At 34.6% G+C, this 23,367-nt stretch overlaps 1 protein-coding gene across 1 annotated transcript; it reads left to right on the top strand.

The window, feature by feature from the left end:
* The first annotated feature begins 16,381 nt into the window (after nt 1–16,381).
* Nucleotides 16,382–18,146, top strand: LOC105421230 (BURP domain-containing protein 3-like). The gene is made up of 2 exons (XM_011627823.2): nt 16,382–16,493; nt 17,169–18,146. Exons 1-2 carry the CDS (start codon nt 16,452–16,454, stop codon nt 18,015–18,017), a joined length of 891 nt encoding a protein of 296 aa, XP_011626125.1. The 5' UTR covers nt 16,382–16,451; the 3' UTR covers nt 18,018–18,146.
* The last annotated feature ends 5,221 nt before the right edge of the window (nt 18,147–23,367 follow it).

The following is a 23,367-nucleotide window of genomic DNA, read 5'->3' as shown; positions in this document are numbered from 1 at the left end:
GGCAATGGGCCGGGCATGGGTTAGGCTAGGCCTTATCCTAGCTCGGCTCAATTCCCTTAATGGGCAGTGGCACTTAAAGGAAATTAAAAAACAAAAAGATAAAAGAGGAAGGCCCTTGATGGCACGGTAGCGCAAGGAAGTAGAAATAAACGCATGGGGAGCAAGGAAATTGCGTGAGACGTGTGTGTCTCCCCTTTCCATGCACCCACCTAGCTCTCTCTACAACATTTCTCCCTCCCCCTCCCTTCTTCCATCTCTAACTAGCATGTCACTTTTTTCTCTACTTCGATTGCTTCTCTCCAATCATGGTCTCCCTCCACGAAGATGGTGATTCAGCTGAACAAATTTACGTGGTCTCTCTCCCCCAAGAAGAAAACATCCCTTAACAGGAATAGTTTATGGGCATGAAGCTCTCTTTAATCTTGTTGCGAAAGGGTAGATGGGTTAGAAAATAGTTGTTCGGGAAAGAAGTTAGGGGGGGGGGGGGGGTGCGTGGTGAGAAAGGGGATTAGAGAGAGTGAGAAAGGATTTTTTAACTATTATTTTGATTTTTCCTTCTTTTTCTCTATATCCCCGAGCTCAGCCAGCCAAAGTATGAATGGACTTGGCTGAGTCCGGATACACTGATAATTGTGGGTTTTAGCAATGATGGGCTTCAAATACTTTAGGAATGTAATATTTCAGGATGAGCAAAAAGGACAAGGAAAATAAGATCAATAGAGGGAAGCCATTAGAGCCACACTTTATTACGATCCTACATGTTGAAAATGAGGAAAAAATTTAGGTTGTGTGATGCAAAAATTAAGGACGTGCGACCTATGTCTAATGTAGTTATGAGTTATGGGTATCTCTCTATGTTTGTGGGTGTTAGTGGGTAGTTACCTATTGTGGGGAGTTATCAAATTATCACTCCATGTTAGTGAGTAGTTATCTAGAAGTTATGTTTGTGGGTAGCTTGAGTCACGTGGGTTTGTGGGCAGTTTGAAAACTGCTAGGTAAATGCCTATAAATAGACACCATGTAATGGGATAATAGTAACGTGTGGAAATAACGTGTGTAGCTCCTGTGAAATGAGATATCAATGATAAACCTTTTGAGTTTGTAATTATCTCTCAAAAAAAGACTGCATACTTTTTTAATCAAATATTATAGAAGCACCACGCATCTTTCCAAAATATACCAACAGTAGTATCAACCCCATAGTTCCCAAGAGCGGGAGCGGGAACGACTCCAATTTTGGGAGCAGTAGCATTAGATCGATGGCTGCCAAAAGCTCCAAAGCTAGGGAGAGAGTTCTAGTGAGGGTAGAAAATTCAGATCAAGATCTCATTTGAATAGGGAACGAGTTCCTGATACATTAGGATCATTACCCTTATTTAATGAGAACACGTTCCAAGGTAAATGGGATCGTATTCCTATGTTCATTAGGATCACGTTGCCATCCACAAAAGGAATGAGATGCCATTTAAAGTTGAGTCACACTCCCATCTAAGAAAGGCCGCGTTCTTATTTGGAGATGATCGAGCTCCATTCAAGGTAATTTCTCAAATAGGTTTGAATCTCCCTTTTATTCCCTCCCCAAGAAATAAATTTATCTTTTGAAATGATAGCATTAAATGTAGGTATGCATTAAAAACCTTACGTGAAATGGAAAGGGAAAGGATGGGCATAAAGGATATCATTAAAAAAAAATTATTTTTTCATGTTCCATTTGAACCCACAAGACCATATTATGTAAAAGTTAAATAAACCAAATATTTTCTATAATTTAAATGTTTTTCATCTTAATCTCTAATGGACAATAAATCTATTTTTAGATTTTATTATAAAAGAGTAATTCAGGTTCCTTTATAGCACTAAACAACAATTTACTTCATCAATAGCACAAACTTTTTGTGTTGTGTTAACACTTATTCTAAAATACACACTTGAGTGAGGGCATCCAATATCTTAATAAATAAAAATTTGATCATTACATGCGTATTTAATGCACATATTAAAAATACAAAGTAAAGGAGATACTATTTTAGTAATAAAAATTTATCATTGCACGCATTAAATGTAAAATTGATCTATCGATTTTTTTAAAACATATATTTTTATTAACCCTCACGACCATATTATATATGAGCTAAATAAACCAAATGTTTCCAATAATTTTATTCTTTTTGTCCTAATCTATTTTTATATTTCATTATAGAAGAGTAACTTAGTTTTCTCTTTGATGGAAATAACAACAATTTACTCCATCAGTAGCACAAACCTTTTGTGTTGTGTTAACTCATATTCTAAAACACACTCGTGATGGAGGGCATCCAATATTTTAATAATTAAAATTTTGATTATTACATATGAATTTAATGCACATCTTAAAAATAAAAAATAAAAAAGATAATATTTTAATAATTAAAATTTATCATTACATGAATTAAATCCAAAATTAATCTATCGATTTTTAAAAACATATATTTCAGTGAACCTGCACAACCATATTATGTAAAAGCTAACTAGACCAAATGTTTCTAATAATTTTATTCTTTTATTCTTAGTCTCTAATGAACAATAAATCTATTTTTTATTTCATTATAGAAGAGTATTTTGGTTTCTCCTTGATAGCATTAAACAACAATTTACTCCATCAATAGCACAAACTTTTTGTGTTGTGTTCTAACACACACGTGAGTGAGGGCACGAGATCTACAATTTAAAGGAACCTATTTCACGTGAAAGTGGGATCATGATATGTGCGATCGAGCTCCATTATAAATGCGATTGAGAATCCAATAAATAGAAGCGAGCTCCCAAAAAAATTGAAATGGGTTTCAATTGAGATCTCAACCACGGAGCGCCAGAGCTAAGTTTCGGAATGGGAGCGCCACCCTAGTTGGGACCTCCTGGTAACCATGATCTGCCCTTTCTAAAAACTCCAAACATGGTATCAAAACTTTTGTAAAAATTCAACATGGTATCAAAGCGTATGTAAAATTTCAACACGTTCTTATTTGTTCCAACATATAGGTGGCACGCATTATTTTGACTGCATACATCGTTCTTATTTATTCCAACATATAGGTGGCCTGAGATATTTTGACTGCATCATCTGATCATGACGAGTTAAACGGAAGCCCAAATGATGTGGTTATCAAGTAAGATATGGCAAGCATAAATTGGCCGATGGGGAGGGCTTAAAACCACATTGGAGGTGTGCCCAATCCTTAGTGTCGTCATGGCAAGTCACAGCATCTTTTGCTTTCAAGATCACCTTGTAGATTCTTCCTTCTCCAATATAGTGGCAATAGTACACAACATAAGGACAAGGCATGCTATGGCACGCTGTGGAGCTTGGCTTACTAGGCACTCTCTGCACTTTTATTGCAGTATATGCTTGGAGTACAGAAACCTTGTTGATGCTAGTGTGGCGCATCGTAATGTTATGGTCCTGGGAACAAGAAGTAGCATAGTTTGTCATGGCCTCTAAAGAAGTGAGGCATTTCTCCCGCGCTTCCAATGAGTCACACCATTTTAGGGTGATACCAACTTCTACAGCCTCACTAGAAGCGGGAGGAAATGAGAAGCGTTGTTAGATGGGAGATCATCAGACAAGAATGGCATGGCATTTGCATTCATGCGAGAAAGGAAAAGAGAGGCACAACTGAATTCTGACTTGGGAAAGTAGAGAATTTTGTTCATTCCTTCTTTGAGTTCCTTTTCTAAGAACAGGGTGGTTTCTCTTAGATCATGATTCTTTTTAGAGAAGTCGGAGTACAAGAAGCGGGGGTCATGATTGCTCGAACCCATATGCAGCAGACCTGATGGCACGGGGCGAAAGCAGGCGTGAATAACATCAAGCATTCGAGTGTTAGAGAATGTCTGAGCCCAGTACCTCTCTGGTGTTGCCGCAACATGGTAGTGGCTAAGCCTTGCCTTCTTATAGCATTTAACACCAAGTAAAGGGACATGACAAAGATCCATGCATGCTCATTGTTGAAGTCAAAATATCTCATTACACGAAGACAATACACAAAAATTTCACAGAACTAGATTACTAACAATGAAAATGATGCACTATAAAATCTACCTGCAAGTAACACCGACAAAACTAACCACATTAAAGAGAGAAATAAATATCATAAAGGGAAGCACAAGAAGAAAGAACAAAACGCATGGATACAAGCATTTAGATACAGGCAGATAAACAAAGAGAAAGAAACAATGCCCCCAAAGAGCCTCTCTATATCCAAGAAAACATTTTCTTTATTAATCAAAATTCAATCTCCTTTTTATAATAGCGTGCAACTTTCTCTATTAATCAAAATTCAATCTCCTTTTAGATAGTGTCTCTCTCTGAAAAAGGTTAGCTACTTTCACTATCTAAATTTTGATATAGTTACTCTCTCTAAAATTTTAGGATTCTTTCTCTCACTAACACTTAATTTTTTAGATTGTTTCTATATATGAAATTTTGAGATAGTTCCCGTCTCTAAAATTTTCCGTCTCTAAAATTTTAATATAATTTGTTTCTCTAAAACTTAAAACTTGAGATAATTTCTCTCTCTAATAATTTTGATACCTTCTCTCTCTAATATTGACATAGTTTCTCTCTCTAAAATTTTAATAATACCTTTTTTCTCTAAAACAAAAAATTTGATAAAGTTCGTCTCTAAAAATTTTAAGATAATTTCTCTTTCTAAAAACTTTTATGTAGTTTCTATCTCTAAAGTTTCAACATACTTTCTCTTTCAAAAATTTTAAATTTGAGATAGTTTCCCTCTCTAAAGTTATTGAGATATTTCTCTCTTTAAAAGTTTTTTGGGAGTTTCTAATTCTAAAATTTAAAATAGTTTCTCTCTCTCTCTCTCTCTCTCTCTCTCTCTCTCTCTCTCTCTCTCATTTTAAAAATACTTCCTTTCTCTAAAATTTTAGATTTGAGGTCTCTCTAAAAATTTTGGAAATAGTTTCTATCTCAAAAATATTTTAGGTATTTTCTCTAAAATTTGATATAGTTTTTCTCTCTAAAATTTTAAGATACTTTTTCTCTCTAAAATTTCAAATCTGAGATACTTTATTTCCCCATAATTTAAATTTTGAGATAGTTTCACTCTCTAAAAGCTTTTAAGCAGTTTCTTGCTCTAAATTTATTTCAAGTAGTTTCTCTCTCTAAAAATGTTATAGTTTCTATCTCTAAAATATTAATACGTTTTCTCTCTCTCTCTAAAACTTAAGATTTGAGATAGTTTCTCTTTCGAAAGAATTTAAGATAGTTTCTATCTCTAAACATTTTCAGGTACTTTCTCTAGAATTTGTTATACTTTCTCTCTCTAAAATTTTATGGTGCTCTCCCGCAAAATTTTAATTCAAGATTGTTTTTCTCTTTAAAATATTGCATGTGCATTCTCTCTTTAAATTTTGATATAGCTTCTCGCTCTAAAATTTTAGTATAATTTTACTCTCAAGAAATTATAATTTGAGATAGTTTCACTCTCTAAAAATTTTGAGATAGTTTGTCTCTGAAAAAATTTACTCCAATTTAATATAGTTTCTCTCTTGAGGCAGTTTCTCTCTCTAAAAAATTTTACTCCCATTTAATATAGTTTCTCTCTATAAATTTTTAGTATACTTTCTCAATGTAAAACTTAAAATTTGTGAAATCAACGGGCCTTGGAAATTAAAAAAAATAGGTGTTTTGTAGAAATGTAATTGAAAAAAAATTAAGTGATTTTTCAATATTTAAAGTCCATTAATATGCATGAGCCTTCAAGATCTCTCCTCTTTTGGCTTGGCCTTTAATTTTCTTTTTTTTTTTGCTTTATTTTCCTTAAAGGGCCAAGCCCGGAGTCTAGAGGAATAGGGCCAAATTGAGACTACGCCTGGCCTGGCCCGTTGCCAACCCTAATCTCTAAGTTGGTTACATAAACTGACTGCATCACAAACAGACACATCAATGGATCAATAACTACTCCTTAAATTACTACTTACAACCACCTTTGTGTTGAATCAAGCAACGCAAACACACTGGGAAGCAAGAAAAAGAGATGCAAAAGCCTTCGAGCATGATATCATCCTAAAAGAAAAACTCCCACCTAGTTTTTGGGAGATAACAAACTTCTTTTTATTCAAGATGTGTGCACGTATAACTTACGTAACTATTAACAACAACATAAAACTACATTAACTACTAAACACATGATATCCATGATCAATGCTTTTAAAATCCACTAGAGCTTCCTAATGCTATGTGCCCAATTCCCACTATTGAATACAGGCAACTTTTCATTGATGGGATGAAAAATTACAAGAAAAAGTGACAGAGAACGAAAAACTCTTTCGGAAAGTGCTTGAAGGAATTGTGTGCTTGGGTCCTTTCCTTACTGCAGAAGCGGACCTATTTCTTGGGAGCTTCTAGGAATTATGTAGCATTGGTCTCACCCATATTTGGCAATAACGCCCTGTAACCATAATTGACCATAAGAGCTTGAGGCCCTCCACAACCATTTAGTGAGTAAAGCCTCATTAACTGATTTGAGCCTCTTGATACCCAATGGACCTTCTTTTTTTGCTTAGAAACTATCTGCTAGCTAACCAACTGGAATTTCTTCTTGTTTTGTGATCCACTCCATAAGAAGTTCATCATCAGTCTCTCAAGAACTTTAATAACTGCTTGTGGAACTCTAAAAAGAGAAAATAAATAGATGGGAAATTTTTCATTGTGGCATTGATGAGGGTGACTAGGGATAAGAACCTGCACTTCCATCCATCAACTTTCAACAACTGGGGTTCCATTAAACAATGGGTAGCCGACCATCAGAAAGAGGAATTTTGAGGTAGTTAATGGCAAGGAATGAGCTTTGCAACCCAACCAGGAGGCCCAGTCCAGAATCTCCTCTTCCATGGAGTTAATGCCCATAAGAGAGGTTTTATGTATATTCACCTTACCACTAGATACAACTTCAAAGAATTTAATGAACAGCCATAGGGTTCTGATATAGGAGAAGTGCCCTTCAGCCTCCAAAAGAGTATGAAGGATAAGTTTCGCTTCTCCAACAACCTATTCCACCCTGCTTCTAAGACATAAACTTCTTCAATGTATTATTTAAAAGAAACCTTCCTAAAAAAACATAATTATCTACTCTTCACATTTTTCAAAGATGAGCATTCCTACAATCAATGAAACGTAACCCTAATTCCGAAATAATTATAATTCTTGAAAAATACTTAATAAAAACTACAAGTAGACCTGAAAATCAAAATAAATAATAAAATAAAAATATTAATTTAATATTATCATATATCGGCAATCATTCTCTTTTAGTTGGAGAAAATTCATCCTTGAGGTTTGTAATAAGTTGAGATGAATTATGTGTTAGTCATGCAATCTTCTTCAACTCAAATATTATAAACACGATCTTGGGACTTGTGGGTTATTGCACTAATCAAAACATAATGAATGTGCATTAAAACTGCAAATCTCGAAAAAAGAGTCACTGTAGAATATGATTAACTAGATAAACTTGTTGAAATTGCATTAATTCATCTATATAACCTTGCTGAAATTGCATATGCTCAAACCTAGAATACACCAATGTGCATTTTTTAGATGAGTGCTTTCGACGACTGAACTAATTTCACCTGCAGATTCTCTTTTTAGTCATCTATCTTTTTCAGTGTCAAATATTGGTTTATCCACAAAATCATACTTATTTTTACAATTTTCCTTCTTTTTTGATTATTTTCTAAAATACCCCCAGTCACAATGTTTTTGTGTCGTGTGTTTGTGTAAAATGGGATATTTTGAGTTGAATAATGTAACATGCCTTTTTGTCTATGTTATACCATATACTGTTTTCTATGTTAAGATTTACTTGTTACATGTAGGGAAGGATGAGCCAGTACCAGGTATTGGCGACATCCAAGAGGTATTGGGCACATGCACTCCACAACACTCCGATGCCCCATATCATTCGCGCACATCTTCACTCCGTGCCATCAAGACTACGGCATATGGGTTCAACCAACCGAGACCCCCGATTCTTGTATTCAGACTTCACAAAGGAGCATCTGGATCTTAGAAAAACCACCAAGTTTTTAAAGGAGGACCTCAAAGTAGGAATGAACAAAATTTTCCACTTTCGTGGGTCGGACTACAATAATGCATCTCCTTTCCTTTTTTGTGAAAATGCAACCACCACACCTTTCTCCACTGCTGAGTTCCCCGAAATCTTACTCCGATTCTCGTTGCCTCCTCCGTCTAGAGAGGCTCAGGAAGTGTGAGGAACCCTAACCTAGTGTGAATCTTTGGAAGCCAAGGAGAAGTGTCTGATTTCTTAGAGGCCATTGACTGTGCGAACTCCTCTAGTCTGGGCCATGACATTACTATGCTCCACACCATCATCAACAATGCTTCCTTTCTCCAAGCATACACTGCGAAGAAAGTGGAGAGAAAGGATACCAATTCTAGCTCGGTAGTGTGCCATAACATGCCCTATCCTTGTGCTTTCTACTATTGCCACTATGTCGGAGATGGAAGAATATACGAGGTAAGGTTGGAAGGGGAAGATGGTAGAATAGTGAATGCAATCGCAGGGTGCCTTGCAGGCATTAAGTCTTGGACTTCTCCGAGCTTTTGGTGGATCGGCCCCCCTCTTGGCATGAAGCCGGATCATGGTTATCTTTGCCATTTCTTGCTGGATCATGCTTTTCTTTGCCATTTCATGCCTCATACCCACCTTGTATAGGTTTAAGTCCCAATGATTTCAGGAAGCAATGAAAACTCATCCTAATCTTATTATGATTGCCATGAGCACAATCTAAGCAAGGTTTTCTAATGATTATGTTTTACATGGTTTTACTTAATTTGGTGCTGAGTTTCCTTTTCTTCTTTATTTTTGTCTATGTTTTCTTGGGTTTGATTGGCTTTCAATGGGGAAGACCCGTGTTTAAAAAATAGGTGATTTAAATCGGGATTGGCAGATTTGGATAAAGAATCGATCAATCCGATCTGGATCCCGTAATACATCGGGAATCGGCCGATTCCCCTAATAAAATGGCTGGTTGTGCCTGATCCTTACCAATTCTCTTTGTCGGAGAACCGATACAAACGGGCCCCACCTTTCTATTTTTTAATTACTAAACTAGTTGTTTTGGTTCAATTCTATCCAGTTCTATCAGAGAATTGGCCAGAGACGGCTCCACTTAAATTTTTCAAAATTTGGTTTCAAAGTTTTTATTTCTTGGTCAGTAGACCACATTGCCAATCCACTAAATGTTGTGCTCAGATACCACTTGTTGTGCGCGCGGAGCTTTAAACCCGATGGGTTAATATTCTGCAAATAAAGCACGAGAAATAAAACACGAACTACATACCACAAGAACACAAAGATTTACGTGGTTCACCCAAGAGGGCTACATCAACGGGCACGACCAACAGAAATCCACTATATTAGTGATAGTTACATGAAAGATTTTGGAACAAACATTGATAAAAAACCCAAGTCGAGCAAACCCTTCTAAATCACTCTCAATTCTTTCTCTTTACTTCTGGCAACCATTACCGACAACACCAGATAAAGACACGAGAACAACGAGAAACTGATTTTTTCTCGAATTAAAAAGAGAACAACCCAAAATCTCGATGGAAACCGCTTCTCTACAAGAAACAAACAAGCCTCCCAATTTTGGGGAGTCTAAAAGAGGCACCATCACAATGTTTCTGTCCAAATGAATTTTTCTTCTCGTTAAGAGGAAATTGCATCTTATGCACATGAAGCTCTAGCTCCCTTTCTCTCCAGAGGAACCATCATTCCCATATGGTAACCCAAATATGACACACAAATTCTCTGCACTTTTATCCCATATATATAAGATTGAGCGTCCGTATTAAGTAGGAAACTTCCTATTGATGTTATATATATCTCAAAAATCTAAGAGATATATCCAAGAGTCTTGGTCCTTTTTGGATTTCTATTACCATTAGAAAACATATCAATATCAATTTCAATCCCACATAATATGGGAATATCTCAATCCCACAAAATATCGAAATATCTCAATCCCACATAATATGGGAATATCTCAATCTCCCATAATTTGGGGATATCTCAATCCCACATAATTTGGGAATATCTCAATGTTGGTGACTTTTTATAGCACCAAATCCAACAATCTCAACCTTGATATCAAAATCATCTCCCCACCATGTCAACAACCATTGGATAGCTTCATAAATTATTTGTCCATTGCCAAATAAATTTCTTCATCATTCTTGCTAAAAATTAGTGCTTGTATCAAATTTCTCCATCTTGAACCTTGCATTCGAGACCTTTATTGTCTTACCGAAAACTCAAACCACGGCTCCGATACTACTTGTTGTGCTCTGATACCACTTGTTGTGTGGACAGAAGCTTTAAACCTGATGGGTTAATATTTGACAAATAAAGTATGAGAAATAAAACACAAAATACACACTACAAGAACACAAAGATTTTTGTGGTTCATCCATGAAGGCTACATCTACGGGCACGGCAAACAGAAATCCACTATATCAATGAAAGTTACATCAAAAATTTTGGAACAAACCTCGATAAAAAACCCAAGTCGAACAAACCCTTACCAACAATACTAGATAGACACGCGAGAATAACGAGAAACTGACTTTTTCTCTAACAAAAAAGAGAACAACCCAAAATCTCTATGGGAGCCGCTTCTTTATAAGAAACAAACATGCCTCTCAATTTTCGGGAGTCTAAAATAGGTACCATCACAATGTTTAGATCCAAATGAAGCTTTTTTCTCTCTAAGAGGAAATTGCATCTTATGCACATGAGACTCTAGCTCCCTCTCTCTCCAGAGGAACCATCATTCCCATATGGTGACCCAAATAGGGCACATCATTTCTTTGCACTTTTATCCCATATATATAAGATTAGGAGTACATAGTAAATAGGAATATGTTACATATATCTCAAACGACTAAGAGATATATCCAAGAGTCCTAGTCCTTTTCGGATTTTTATTTCCCTTAGGAAACCTATCAATATTAATTTCAATCGCACATAATATGGGAATATTTCAATCCTACTTAATATAAGAATATCTCAATCCCACATAATTTAAGAATATCTTAATGTTGTTGACTTTTTATAGCACCAAATCGAACACTAACTACATCGGAGGCGCAATCTGGGTCACCGATGCATTTCTTAAATCTTCAAGGAAACCTATATGCTTCGTTCCGTGAACGAGATAGGCTGACTAGGTGCAATTCAATGTGCTTTTAAATTAGATATTTTGTTCATGGTATTACATCCGTATCTGATTTGACCAATATGTTGACATTTTCAATATCCATTAAAGGAGTGAAGAAAGTGTGCCTCTTCTTGTCAAAAAGAGATCACCCTAATTGGCATAGAGAAATAAGCTCAGATCATACTAATTGTTATTGAGAAATAAGTTGTGTGAGAGAGGTTCGTGCTTATTATTTTTTGTCTCTACTTAGGGGTGCCGATGACCTAGGTCAAATCCCCTGAAATGACTCGACTAGGTGATCTGACCCAACTGGATAGGGTTCGTAACGCACCTGAATGCAACATGGGTTAAATTGAAGTCATTTGGACCTCCAGGTGAGAAACATGGACCCGGACCCAGACCCAGACCCAGGTCAGTTGACTTGTCAACCTGGTTGTTACACCTACCAATACTTTGATTCTAGTTTGTGATTGAAGAGCCTGAATTTTCTTAAATTTCAATGTACACCACAAGATTTTATACTCCCGTTAGAGACTGCCCATTTTTCTTTGGGGTAAACCCCAATATACAAGTAGTTTTAGGAACTCAAATTTTTGGTGTACAACTTCTGAAAGTTAGACTATGTGATCAAGCACGGTGTATATAAATTACAAATTTCTTATTCTTATACCTGCAAGATGATTTACAATGTCCAATTACAAACAAATAACTATTGAAACAAATAAAATAAAGAAAACAAATATGGTTCTCACTTGCTAGCACTATTGAATACAATTCTTTAAATCAAAATCTTAACTCATTGCTTTATGGGAAGGTAAGATCAAAGCACATTTATGGGAAGATAAGATCAAATCACAAATAAGGATTTAAAGAATCCTCCTTCCGATGGTGCTTGGGATCTATGATCAGTCTCTTGATTCTCTTACATGGAAAAACCCTCTTAATGGCATATAGATCTCGATCTAAAACTAGCTACCTAAGTCCTCAATGCCTTAGTTTAGGGGCTTGATTTTTGGAGCATGTATCTCAATCTAGAACTAACTACCTAAATCTTCAATGCCTTAGCCTTGCTCAAGTACTTTTCACTTGATCTTTGGAGAGATGACAGATAGATCAAAGAGAGATGGAGAGATCTACTAGTTTGATCTTTGAAGAGATGAGAGATAGATCAAAGAGATAGGGAGAGATCTACTAGCAAGGGGATCCTCCCCATTGCTACCCAAAAATCAAATCATCACTATGCTACCCAAAAATCAAACCACCACAAGCTAACCTTAGCTTGGACATGTCACCTAAAAATGAGAGAGAGAGAGATATAAAACCTTAAAGAGAGAAGAAAAAATAGGTGTAGAGATTTTATGAGGTCAGAGAGCCTCTTTTTATAAATTTTCCGTGCCTTGGAGTTTGCCTTAATTCGTAGGGTCAAATCTTAACCGTCGATGACTTGTGAGGTGAGAGATTTGAGTCATCTATCTCTTTAATCTACTATCAAGATTCAAATAAATGAGCTAGAGTCTTATCCTCCATTTTCTAAATCTATTCCCATCAAATCTTTAAATAAAAAAAAGTATATATCTTAAAGCTCTATTTTACTATATCCAATCCTTATTTCTTGAATCAATCAATCTTGATTCAAAGCTTTACTAAATATTTCAAATATTCAACCTTATCCTGTAAAGTTAGCTATACCCAAAAGATAAGCCACAAACAAGGGATAACTATAACGAAATCTTGGAGAACAAGTTAGTGTATATGAGTGGGGCGCGCCACCCTTTGCTGGCTACATGTGGGCCCACCCAATCTCTCATGTTTTAAATTGAGCCCTTACATTTATGTAGGGTCCCATATAATTTTAGAAAATATTTTATTTTGTATTTAGAATTTTTAAATCTTATATTTTATTTAAATAATTGAAAAAAATTATTTCTCTTAACTAATAAATCCAAATTAAAAAAATAAAATATCTAAAAAATTCAAATAAATGTTCTAAATACTATATATACTAAAATTAATTAAAACTATTTAATTTTGATGGGAATTGGATCCATTACATCTAGGAATTTATCAATATACGGAAGCACTCTACCTTCAACTGCAGACCACGATCCACATAGCTTTCTCAAATGGACCCAGCAGTTCTCATGACCTACAGTCCACTACAGAGGCTCATTATTAGATCACCAAAGTCAGCCAATCGACTAGGCGATACAATCCTAGTTTATGGGTTTCAGGTTCTCTCCTAGAGACAAAAAAATCATGGTAGTCCAGACCATGATGCAACCATGACTCTATGGTACATATGAGTAATCTCTTGCGTAGGTACATGCTTCACCCTCATTAGCAAATCGTAAAACGACTATCTATGTACATGTCGTGTGATGCTATAAGAATGAGATTTTAGCCCTGTATCTAAAGGCTTTTCATCACGCGCAAGGGCCACACAGTTCCTCGACTCTCATCTAAGCATACTCCGACCTCATCAAGGGCCAACCCAATAAACCCTTCTTGGTAGATACATATGCCCAGGTATTTGGGTTTTTTCAAACTGGGCTAGCCTAGCACGTCGAGCCTAGTCCGAGTATCGGCAAATCATATTTTCTTAGTATAGTCCACAAGATGACTACACTCCCTCGAAGTTTATGTTTTACTATATAAAATGCTCATACAAGCTCTTATAAGGCTTTTAAAGGCCACATAAACCCAACATTCTTCACCATTGAATAACCTTAGTAAATTAAAAAAGAAAGAAAAGTTTGCTATTTGATCTTTCTAAGTACATGGAAAAAAAATAAAGTAGATAATTATTTAGGTAGGAATAGTTTGAATTTTGAGTTTTTTGACACCTACATCACACGATTCAATGATTGGACAATCAATTTCATCTTGAGAATTTATTTATTTTTTTCAAATACTTAAAAGGGCTTAATTTGCTAACCCTTTTTTTTTGTTTGAGGTTACTCAATTGTGAAGAAGTCGTATCCCAAAAACTTGAATTCCCAAAATTACGCCCTTTTTGGAGTTTACCTGGGGAAGAAATGGACAATCTCTAACGGGAGTATAAAATCTTTTGGCATGATAATATATTGCTTGTTTTAATAAAAATCAAAGACCCTAGGTGAAAACTCACAACACACAAGCTATATTTTAGTAGAATGAAAAGCATATAAAGGGACCATTTACTTGTAACTCAAAGAGGTCACATTCACTATTGTCTGCAGATTTAAAATTTGATAATTGAAAGTATGTCATTGACTGGATTTCGAGTTGAAAAAACATTTCCTCCGACTTTTTGTCACAATCCGAATCATTTAATTTGACATCTAATAGCTACTAGCAATTGACCTCCTTACAAGAAAGAATAGTGGTATTCAATCCTTTAATAAAAACCTCACATATAAGCATCACAACACGTATAAAATATGGACTTCATCCTTTTCTAAGGTGAAAAAATAGTACAGGCTTATATTCATTATAAAAACCCAATGATAGGCTTGAAAATGAAAATTAGATGTATTCCGTAGTACTTTTACGAAAGAATAGCTTTGTCAAGTGTTCGTGTGAGATTAACCCCCAATCTAGGCAACAAGACCACATAAACATAACTACATATAATAGCTCTTTTTTATGAAATTTCGAATCTCCAAAAAAAAAAAAAAAAACAAATAAAAAAATATAAGAAAGGCATTTTGGACAACAAGCAACGTTCTAAAATGAATTGAGAAATAACAGGAGCAACAAGTTTTGTTAACTAAACTAAGATCTCTCAATAGCATCAAATAACATCAAAGAAAAAGATGTTTTAATCACAAAGGATTTAAAAAGAAAAAAGCTAAGAAAATATAAAAAAAGGAATGATTTTTTAAAAGCTGCAACCTTAAACAATCCAATTAAGGCGCACCAGCAAATTTAACATAGTATATAATTTTGGTAAAAAATTCTTAGGATCATCTGAAAATCTATTTTCATATCTAATTAATTTTTTTAAAAAATAGTTAAAATCAAGTAGATCTATAAACATATGAAAATATTAAAAAGGGATGGTCTAGATAATGTCTTGCAAGATGCTTTATTTCTGGAACTCAAAATCTTTTTTTTTTTTTGTTCATATTAATACATGCTGATCTCGATATGACTAATTAGAGGGGTTTTCAACAATAACAACATTCTCAGATGGATTTTTGAGGTGCATATTTAACTCTACATTTTAAGGATGCAACTTTATATAAACTTCTTTTTATAAAAAATCCTAAAAAAGAAAAGAAATATATTTGTAATACTTTTATTTATGGTTTCTATCATTTTGATAAAGATTGGAAAGTATTTCGGCCATGAATGCTGATTTTTACATTTTTTCCATATTTTTTATAAAACTCCAAAAAAATTCCCCGATCATAAACTCATTTTTGAAAATCTTTTTTTTGTTGCTTTTTAAAACACAATTAGTTTGGTTTGTTACATTTTATTTAAATATATTTTTCCTGTTTTTGGGATTTTTTGTAGTTTTTATCTTTTTAATAATTTTTAGATGCTATACTTGTTCCAACTCGTGCCGAGTTACTCAAACTAGACTAGTACTCGGTTGGGGCATAGGCGGAGTAGTCGACCCGAGTTGACTTTTCCGACGCTTCTTTTAGCATAACGAGGTCAAAATCTTTTTAATTGGGTGGCTGAATGTATACCTTGATATAAAATCCAAAATAAAATTCCTAGAACTTTATGACACTCTTCAAGTCGTCCACCTTCCCATCTAATAACTAGGTACATATTTTTCAATGAAATCATTTACTTAAGTACATGTTTTTTAATGAAATCATTTACTTAAGTACATATTTTTCAATGAAATCATTTACTTAAGTGCTTATTCCAATGAATCAACATTAAGTTTTTTAATACATTTTTGTAATGTAGCATCCAAAATATTGAAGAGAGAAGTCGTCGTTTCATTGGTCAGTGAAGATCCCCATGCACCACTCCTTTTAATGATGGTTGGATCGTGGCTTATTTGCATACTTGGAAAGCAGTTCTCGTACCAACCATTGGATTCACCACGTTAGAGAGAGAGAGGTCAATGGCCGCTTGTCCAACATGCACTGAAAACGCTTTCTCTCTCTATGCCACATTGCCTATGTTTAATGTACCCCTCCTGTATAAATGGAATCCCTCACTCCACCACAATACAAAACCACCATCCTCTTTGCTTTTGTATAATCATGGAGAGGCTCCATCTACCATTTGCCCTACTTCTCTTTCTGGTATGTTATGTCTCAGCATTAACAAAATCCTTTGAAAATCCGCATGTTGTGTACCATAGACAATGGGTCATCTACTAATTGCCCAAATATTTGGTACTCAATATTATTATTTGGAAAACCTTTTATATGGTGTAGTGTTTCATATGTTCTGTATTGAATGGATTTGTACTTTAAGGGCATATTTGGTAGTTTTAAATGCTTTCGTAAAAGTATTTTCACATGAAAGAACTATCTTTCGTGGTTAAATATAAGAGTTATTTCATAAAATTGGCTGCTAATTAATGTGATAGGCAAAAACTTCTACTATCTTATGTGGTTAAATATAAGAGTTATTTCATAAAATTGGCTGATAATTAATGTGATGAGCAAAAACTTCTACACCTTACCACAAGAGGGAGTTTTTTATATAAAAATACTTTCAGGGTTACCAAAAGTGCCCCAAGGCATTTGCAAAACATTTGTGTCAATAATGTTTCTTCCATTGATTATGCGCATCGAATGTTTTTAGAACAAAAAAGGTGAGCTTTTGAGTGGATACACTTTATGCGCATCGAATGTTTTTCACTTCTCAACGGTAACAATCTATCAACCTAAAAAAAAAAAACCAAGTATAATCCTTCACATATGGAAAGTTTTTAAGTACTGATCTTCACTGCTTGTTAATGCTGCATGCAGGCAAGGGTTAGCCATTATCATGTTGTGGCGACACCAGAGAGGTACTGGGCCCAGGCACTCCCTAACACTCCAATGCCTGATGCTATTCGCACCCGCTTTCGCCCCGTGCCATCAGGACTGCTGCATATGGGTTTGCGTAATCGCGACCCCCGCTTCCCATACTCCGACTTTTCTCAAGAAAATCGTGATCCAAGAGAAACCACCCTCTTCTTAGAAAAGGACTTGAAAGTAGGAATGAACAAAATTCTCCACTTTCCCAAGTCGGAATTCAGATGTGCCTCTCCTTTCTTTTCTCGCGAGGATGCATATGCCGTACCTTTCTTCTCTGCGGAGCTACCACGCATCTTACAACGCTTCTCATTTCCTCCCGCTTCTAGTGAGGCTGTACAAGTTGGTGTTACCCTAAAATGGTGCGAATCATTGGAAGCCGGGGAGAAATGCCTCACATCTTTAGAGGCCATGATAGATTACGCTACCCCCTCTGATCAGGACCATAACATTACGGTACTCCGCACTATCATCAACAAGGATTCTGTGCTCCAAGCTTATGCTGCAACAAAAGTGCAGAGAGTGCCTGCTCAAGCAAGCTCCACATTGTGCCATAACATGCCTTACCTTTATGCTGTGTACTATTGCCACTATATCGGAGAAGGAAGAATCTACAAGGTGAAGTTGGAAGGGGAAGATGGAAGCACAGTGGATGCGATTGCAGGGTGCCATCCTCACACTAAGAATTGGGAACCACTTTCATACTGGTTTCAAGCCCTCCCCACAGGCAAAAAGGCAGATCAACACAATTATGCTTGCCATTTCTTACCAGATACTCACATCGTTTGGGCTCATGTTTAATTCCCCATGATCCGAGGATGCAGTCAAAATAACTAGGGCGACCTTTATGAAAATAACTCATGCTAGTTAGATGTTGGAATATTAACAATGCAAGCAAGGTATTCAAAAAGTATGGCTAGCTTCCCTCAACCGATCTTAGTTTATTTGTCTTCTTTGCTCATCTTGAATTATTACGTTTTGAAATATTCAAAGCTCATGGTTGCTGAAAAACACAATTACCAATGTACTATTTCTGGACTCGACCAAGTCCAATCAGACTTTGACCGAGTACCCATCGAGTTGTGTACAGCTCGGGGACACAAAAAAAAAACAAACACAAACAAAAACAAAAACAAAAATAAAAAAAATCTAGTTCAGAGTTTTTCTTTCAAGATGATCTCATGCTTGAAACCTTTTGCACTTCGTTTTCTTGCTTCCTAGTTTGTTTGCGATGCCTGATTCAACATAGAGGTGGTTGTAAGTAGTAGTTATTGATCCACTGATGTGTTTGTTTGTGATACTGTAGGCTTATGCAACCAACACAGAGTGTAGGGTTGGCAACGGGCCGAGATTGGGCCAGGCCAGGCTAGGCCTAGTCTCAATTTGGCCCTATTTTCCTATAATGAGATCGTGTTCCCATGTTCATTAGGATCGCTCTCCTATTGACAATAAGAAAGAGATCCCATTTAAAGTTGAGTCATGCCCTTATCTAAAAAAGGCCACCTTGTTATTTTGAAATGATGGAGGTCCATTCCTTTCTCAAAAAGGTTTGAATCTCGCTTTTTGCCCTCCCAACAAACAAGTATACATTTTGAAATGATAACATTAAATGCAAGGTATGTATTAAAAACTTTGCTGTGAAATGGAAATGGAAATGATGGGCATAAAGGATATCATTAAAAAAAACTTTAAGTATTCATGTTCATGTGAACCCGCAAGGCTATATTATGTAAAAGCTAAATAAAGTAAAGTTTTTATAAAATTTAAATTTTTTCATGTTAATCTCTAATTAACAACAAATATATTTTTATATTTTATTATAAAAGAGAAATTCAGGTTTGTTCTTTGTGGTACTAAACCACAATTTACTCCATCAATAGCACAAACATTTTGTGTTGAGTTAACACTTATTTTATGATACACATGAGTGAGGACATCGAATATTTTAGTAATTAAAAATTTGATCATTACATACACATTTAATGCACATCCTAAAAATAAAAAATAAAAGAGATACTATTTTAATAATAAACATTTTTCATTTCATACATTAAATGTAAAGTTGATCTATTTTATTTTCTAAAAACATATATTTCTGTGACCATATTAAGGTTAAGCTAAATAAACGAAATGTTTTCATTAATTTTATTCTTTTCATCTTAATCTTTAATGAACAATAAATCTATCACAATAAATCTATCTTTATATTTCATTATAGAAGAGTAACTCAGGTTTCTCCTTGATGGCAATAAACAACAATTTACTCCATCAATAGTACAAACTTACTTTTTGTACTGTGCTAACATGTATTCTAAAATAACATGTATTCTAAACTACACACGTGAGTAAGGGCATCCAATATTTTAGTAATTAATTTTTTTATCATTATATGCACATTTAATGCACATCTTAAAAATACAAAATAAAGGAGATACTATTTTAATAATAAAAATTTAACATGTCATGCATTAAATGTAAATTTGATCTATGGATTTCTTTTAAAACATATATTTTTGTAAACCCTCACAACCATATTATATATAATCTAAATAAACCAAATGTTTCCAATAATTTTATTATTTTCGTCTAAATTTTTAATGAACAATAAATCTATTTTTATATTTTGTTATAGAAGAATAATTCAGGTTTCACCTTGATGGAACTAAACAACAATTTACACTATCAGTAGCAAAAACTTTTTGCGTGTTAACTCATATACTAAAACATGAGTGGGGGTTTTCAATATTTTAACAATTAAAAATTTGATCATTATATACGTATTTAATGCACATCTTAAAAATGCAAAAATAAAGGAGTTAATATTTTAATAAAAAAAATTTATCATTACATACATTAAATGCAATATTAATCTATCGATTTTTAAAATCATATATTTATGTGAACCCGCACGTCCATATTATGTAAAAGCTAAATATACCAAATGTTTCTAATAATTTTATTCTTTTTGTCTTAATCTCTAACGAACAATAAATCTTTTTTATATTTCATTATAGAAGAGTAATTTAGGTTTCTCCTTGGTGGTATGAAACAACAATTTACTCCATCGGTAGTACAAACTTTTTATGTTGTGTTAACACGTATTATATCACACTATTATATCGCACATGAGTGGGGGCATGAGATCTAAAACTTAAAAAAACACATTCCATGTGAAAGTTGGATCGCGAACTATGCAATTGTACGATCGAGTTCCATTATGAATTCGATCGAGAATCCTAGAAATAAGAGCGAGCTCTCAAAAATATTGAAATGGGTTTTGGTCGAGATCCCAACCACAGAGGGTCAGAGATGGGTTCCGGAGCGGGAGCATTACTCTAGTTAGGCGCTCCTATAATCAGCCCTTTCCAAAAACTCCAATGTGGTATCAGAGCTTTTCTAAAAATCCAACATGGTATTGAGCATATGTAAAATTTCAACACTGCATACATTGTTCTTATTGAAACATATAGGTGACACGAGCTATTCAAACATATAGGTATGAGAGCGTATGTAAAATTTCATCTGATCATAGGTAGTTAAACAGAAGCCCAAATGATGTGGGTATCAGGTAAGAAATGGCAAGCATAATTGTATTGATCTGCCTTTTGGGCTACGGGGAGGGCTTGAAACCACATTGGAATTGGTGCCCAATCCTTACTGTCGGCATGGCAAGTCGAAATTGCTACTACTGTGCTCCCATCTTCTGCTTTCATGCTCACCTCATAGATTCTTCCTTCTCCAATATAGTGGCAATAGTACACAGCATAAAGATAAGGCATGTTCTGGCACGCTGCTGTGGAGCTTGGCTTACTGAGCACTCTCTGCACTTTTATTGCAGTATAAGCTTGGAGCACAGAAGCCTTGTTGATGCTAGTGTGGAGCATCGTAATGTTATGGCCCTGAACAGAGGGGGTAGCGTAGTCTACCATGGCCTCTAAAGAAGTGAGGCATTTCTCTTGGGCTTCCAACGATTCGCACCATTTTAGGGTGATACCAACTTCTACAGCCTCACTAGAAGCGGAAGGAAATGAGAAGCGTTGTAAGATGGGAGATCAGCAGACAAGAATGGCATGGCATTTAATAAAAAGTAAAATTCTAGCAAAACTCTAAAAATAAATTTAACAAAAATTAAATTAAATTTTTTAGCTACCAAATTTTAATCTGCATCAGAAAAAAATCAGTAGACATTATGTTTCCCGTATAGAATACAAAAGGTTTGCAAATACCAAAACGGGGGAACTGGTACTTGAAAAGCACTCTCTATAAATAAAGCGTTAAGGTTTAAGGGTTAAATAGTTCCCACACAAAAAAAATTAAAAAAAAATATCCCCTTAATGAGGAACAACAATAAGTACGCAAATAGTGGTACAGAGCACGCATAATTTACAGTGTGGATTTTGTGCACACTGAGATATGACCTACCGCAAGGAGAAGTAGGGCACATGCAAGAGGAAGAGGGAGGCTCTCCATAATTCTTGTGTGCTACAAAAGCAATAAGACTGCTGGTTTCGTGAATTTGTTTGATTTGTGCGACCCATTTATATTGGAGGAGGAGGAATGGTAAACATAAATAGTAAATACTTGGCATGAGGCGTTAGGTCTCATTCATTCCTGTAGGATAAGGGGGGCAGTAATAAACATAGCCAAATGGGCCTTGGAGTTAGAAACAATGTCAACTGCACGTGGACATGCGCCCCTTCCCCTCTCTCATGCAGTGAATGCTTGCTCTGTATAGAGGACTTTCTTTCCAAATACACAACAATATTATAAGAGCCTGGAATTTTGGATATTTAAAACTCAAAAAAATTTATAGATTTGTAATATCAAGGATTCTTGTAATGGATTCCACAAATCTCTTTTTTAGATATGTAATACAAAATTCACAATCATTTCGATGTTCATTGTTTGGTAACAAAATTTGAAGCATTACTCTCTCTCTATAATTAAAAATTTAGGTAGTCTCTCCCTCTCTAAATGTTTTGAGATAGGTTCCCTTTCTAAAAATTTGATACGGTTTTTCTCTCTAAAATTTTAATATACTTTGTTTCAAAAACATAAAACTTAATATAGTTTTTCTCTTTAAAATTTTAATATACTTTCTCTCTATAAAAATTAAAATTTGAGAAAGTTTCTATCTATAAAACATGATATAGTTTCTCTCTATGAAATTTTTAGATATTTTCTCTCTCAAAAGTTTAACATTTGAGATAATTTTTCTATAAATATTATATATAGCGTCTCTCTCCAAAAAGGTTTAGCTATTTTCATTATCTAAATTTTGATATAGTTAGTCTCTCTAAAATTTTAGGATACTTTTTCTCACTAATACTTAAATTTTGAGGTAGTTTCTATATATTATATTTTGAGAAGTTTCTCTCTCTAAAATTTTAATATAGTTTGTCTCTCTAAAACTTAAAACTTGAGATAGTTTCTCTCTCTAATAATTTTGATATACCTTCTCTTTCTAAAATTTGTAGGTACTTTCTCTTTAAAAATTTGACATATTTTCTCTCTCTAAAATTTAGTAATACTTTTTTTCTCTAAAACATAAAATTTGATATAGTTTGTCTCTACAAATTTTGAGATAATTTTTCTCTCTAAAAAATTTTAATTAGTTTCTCTATCTAAAATTTGATATAATTTCTATCTCTAAAGTTTCGACATACTCTCTTTTAAAACATTTAAATTTGAGATAATTTATGTCTCTAAAGTAATTGAGATGTTTCTATCTGTAAAAACTTTATGGCAGTTTCTTATTCTAAAATTTAAACAGTTGCTCTCTCAAATTTTTAGAATGCTTCCTCTCTTGAAAACATTAGATTTGAGATCTCTCTAAACATTTTGGGGATAGTTTCTATCTCAAAAAATTTCAGGTACTTTCTCTAAAATTTGATATAGTTTCTCTCTTTAAAATTTGACATAGTCTTGAGAATAGATACAACAATGATATCAAATTGTCCAGCCTTTCCTTGAAAGCATCGAGCATTTCTCTCTTTCCAGATGGTTCAAAGGATAGCAGCAATGCTTAGGCGCCGAAGGACCAGACACCATGAGGAGAAAGGGGGGGACCATCCGTGACGAAATAGGCCCTCAATATTATTAGGCACCTTCCAATGACAATTACTTTTGAGTAAAAGCCAGCCCCAAATCT

Source organism: Amborella trichopoda, chromosome 9 (genome assembly GCF_054954075.1).
Source record: "Amborella trichopoda isolate Santa Cruz 75 chromosome 9, AtrichopodaSantaCruz75HAP2 v2.0, whole genome shotgun sequence".
Lineage (NCBI taxonomy): Eukaryota > Viridiplantae > Streptophyta > Magnoliopsida > Amborellales > Amborellaceae > Amborella > Amborella trichopoda.
The sequence above is the reverse complement of the archived record's forward strand: the minus strand, read 5'-3'. Positions and strand labels throughout refer to the sequence as shown.

Bases quoted from the DNA above. Each gene is read 5' to 3' on its own strand.
- LOC105421230 (XM_011627823.2), top strand. From the start codon at position 16,452: ATGGAGAGGCTCCATCTACCATTTGCCCTACTTCTCTTTCTG. The intron at 16,494-17,168 runs GTATGTTATGTC...TGCTGCATGCAG, and splicing joins TTGCCCTACTTCTCTTTCTG to GCAAGGGTTAGCCATTATCA.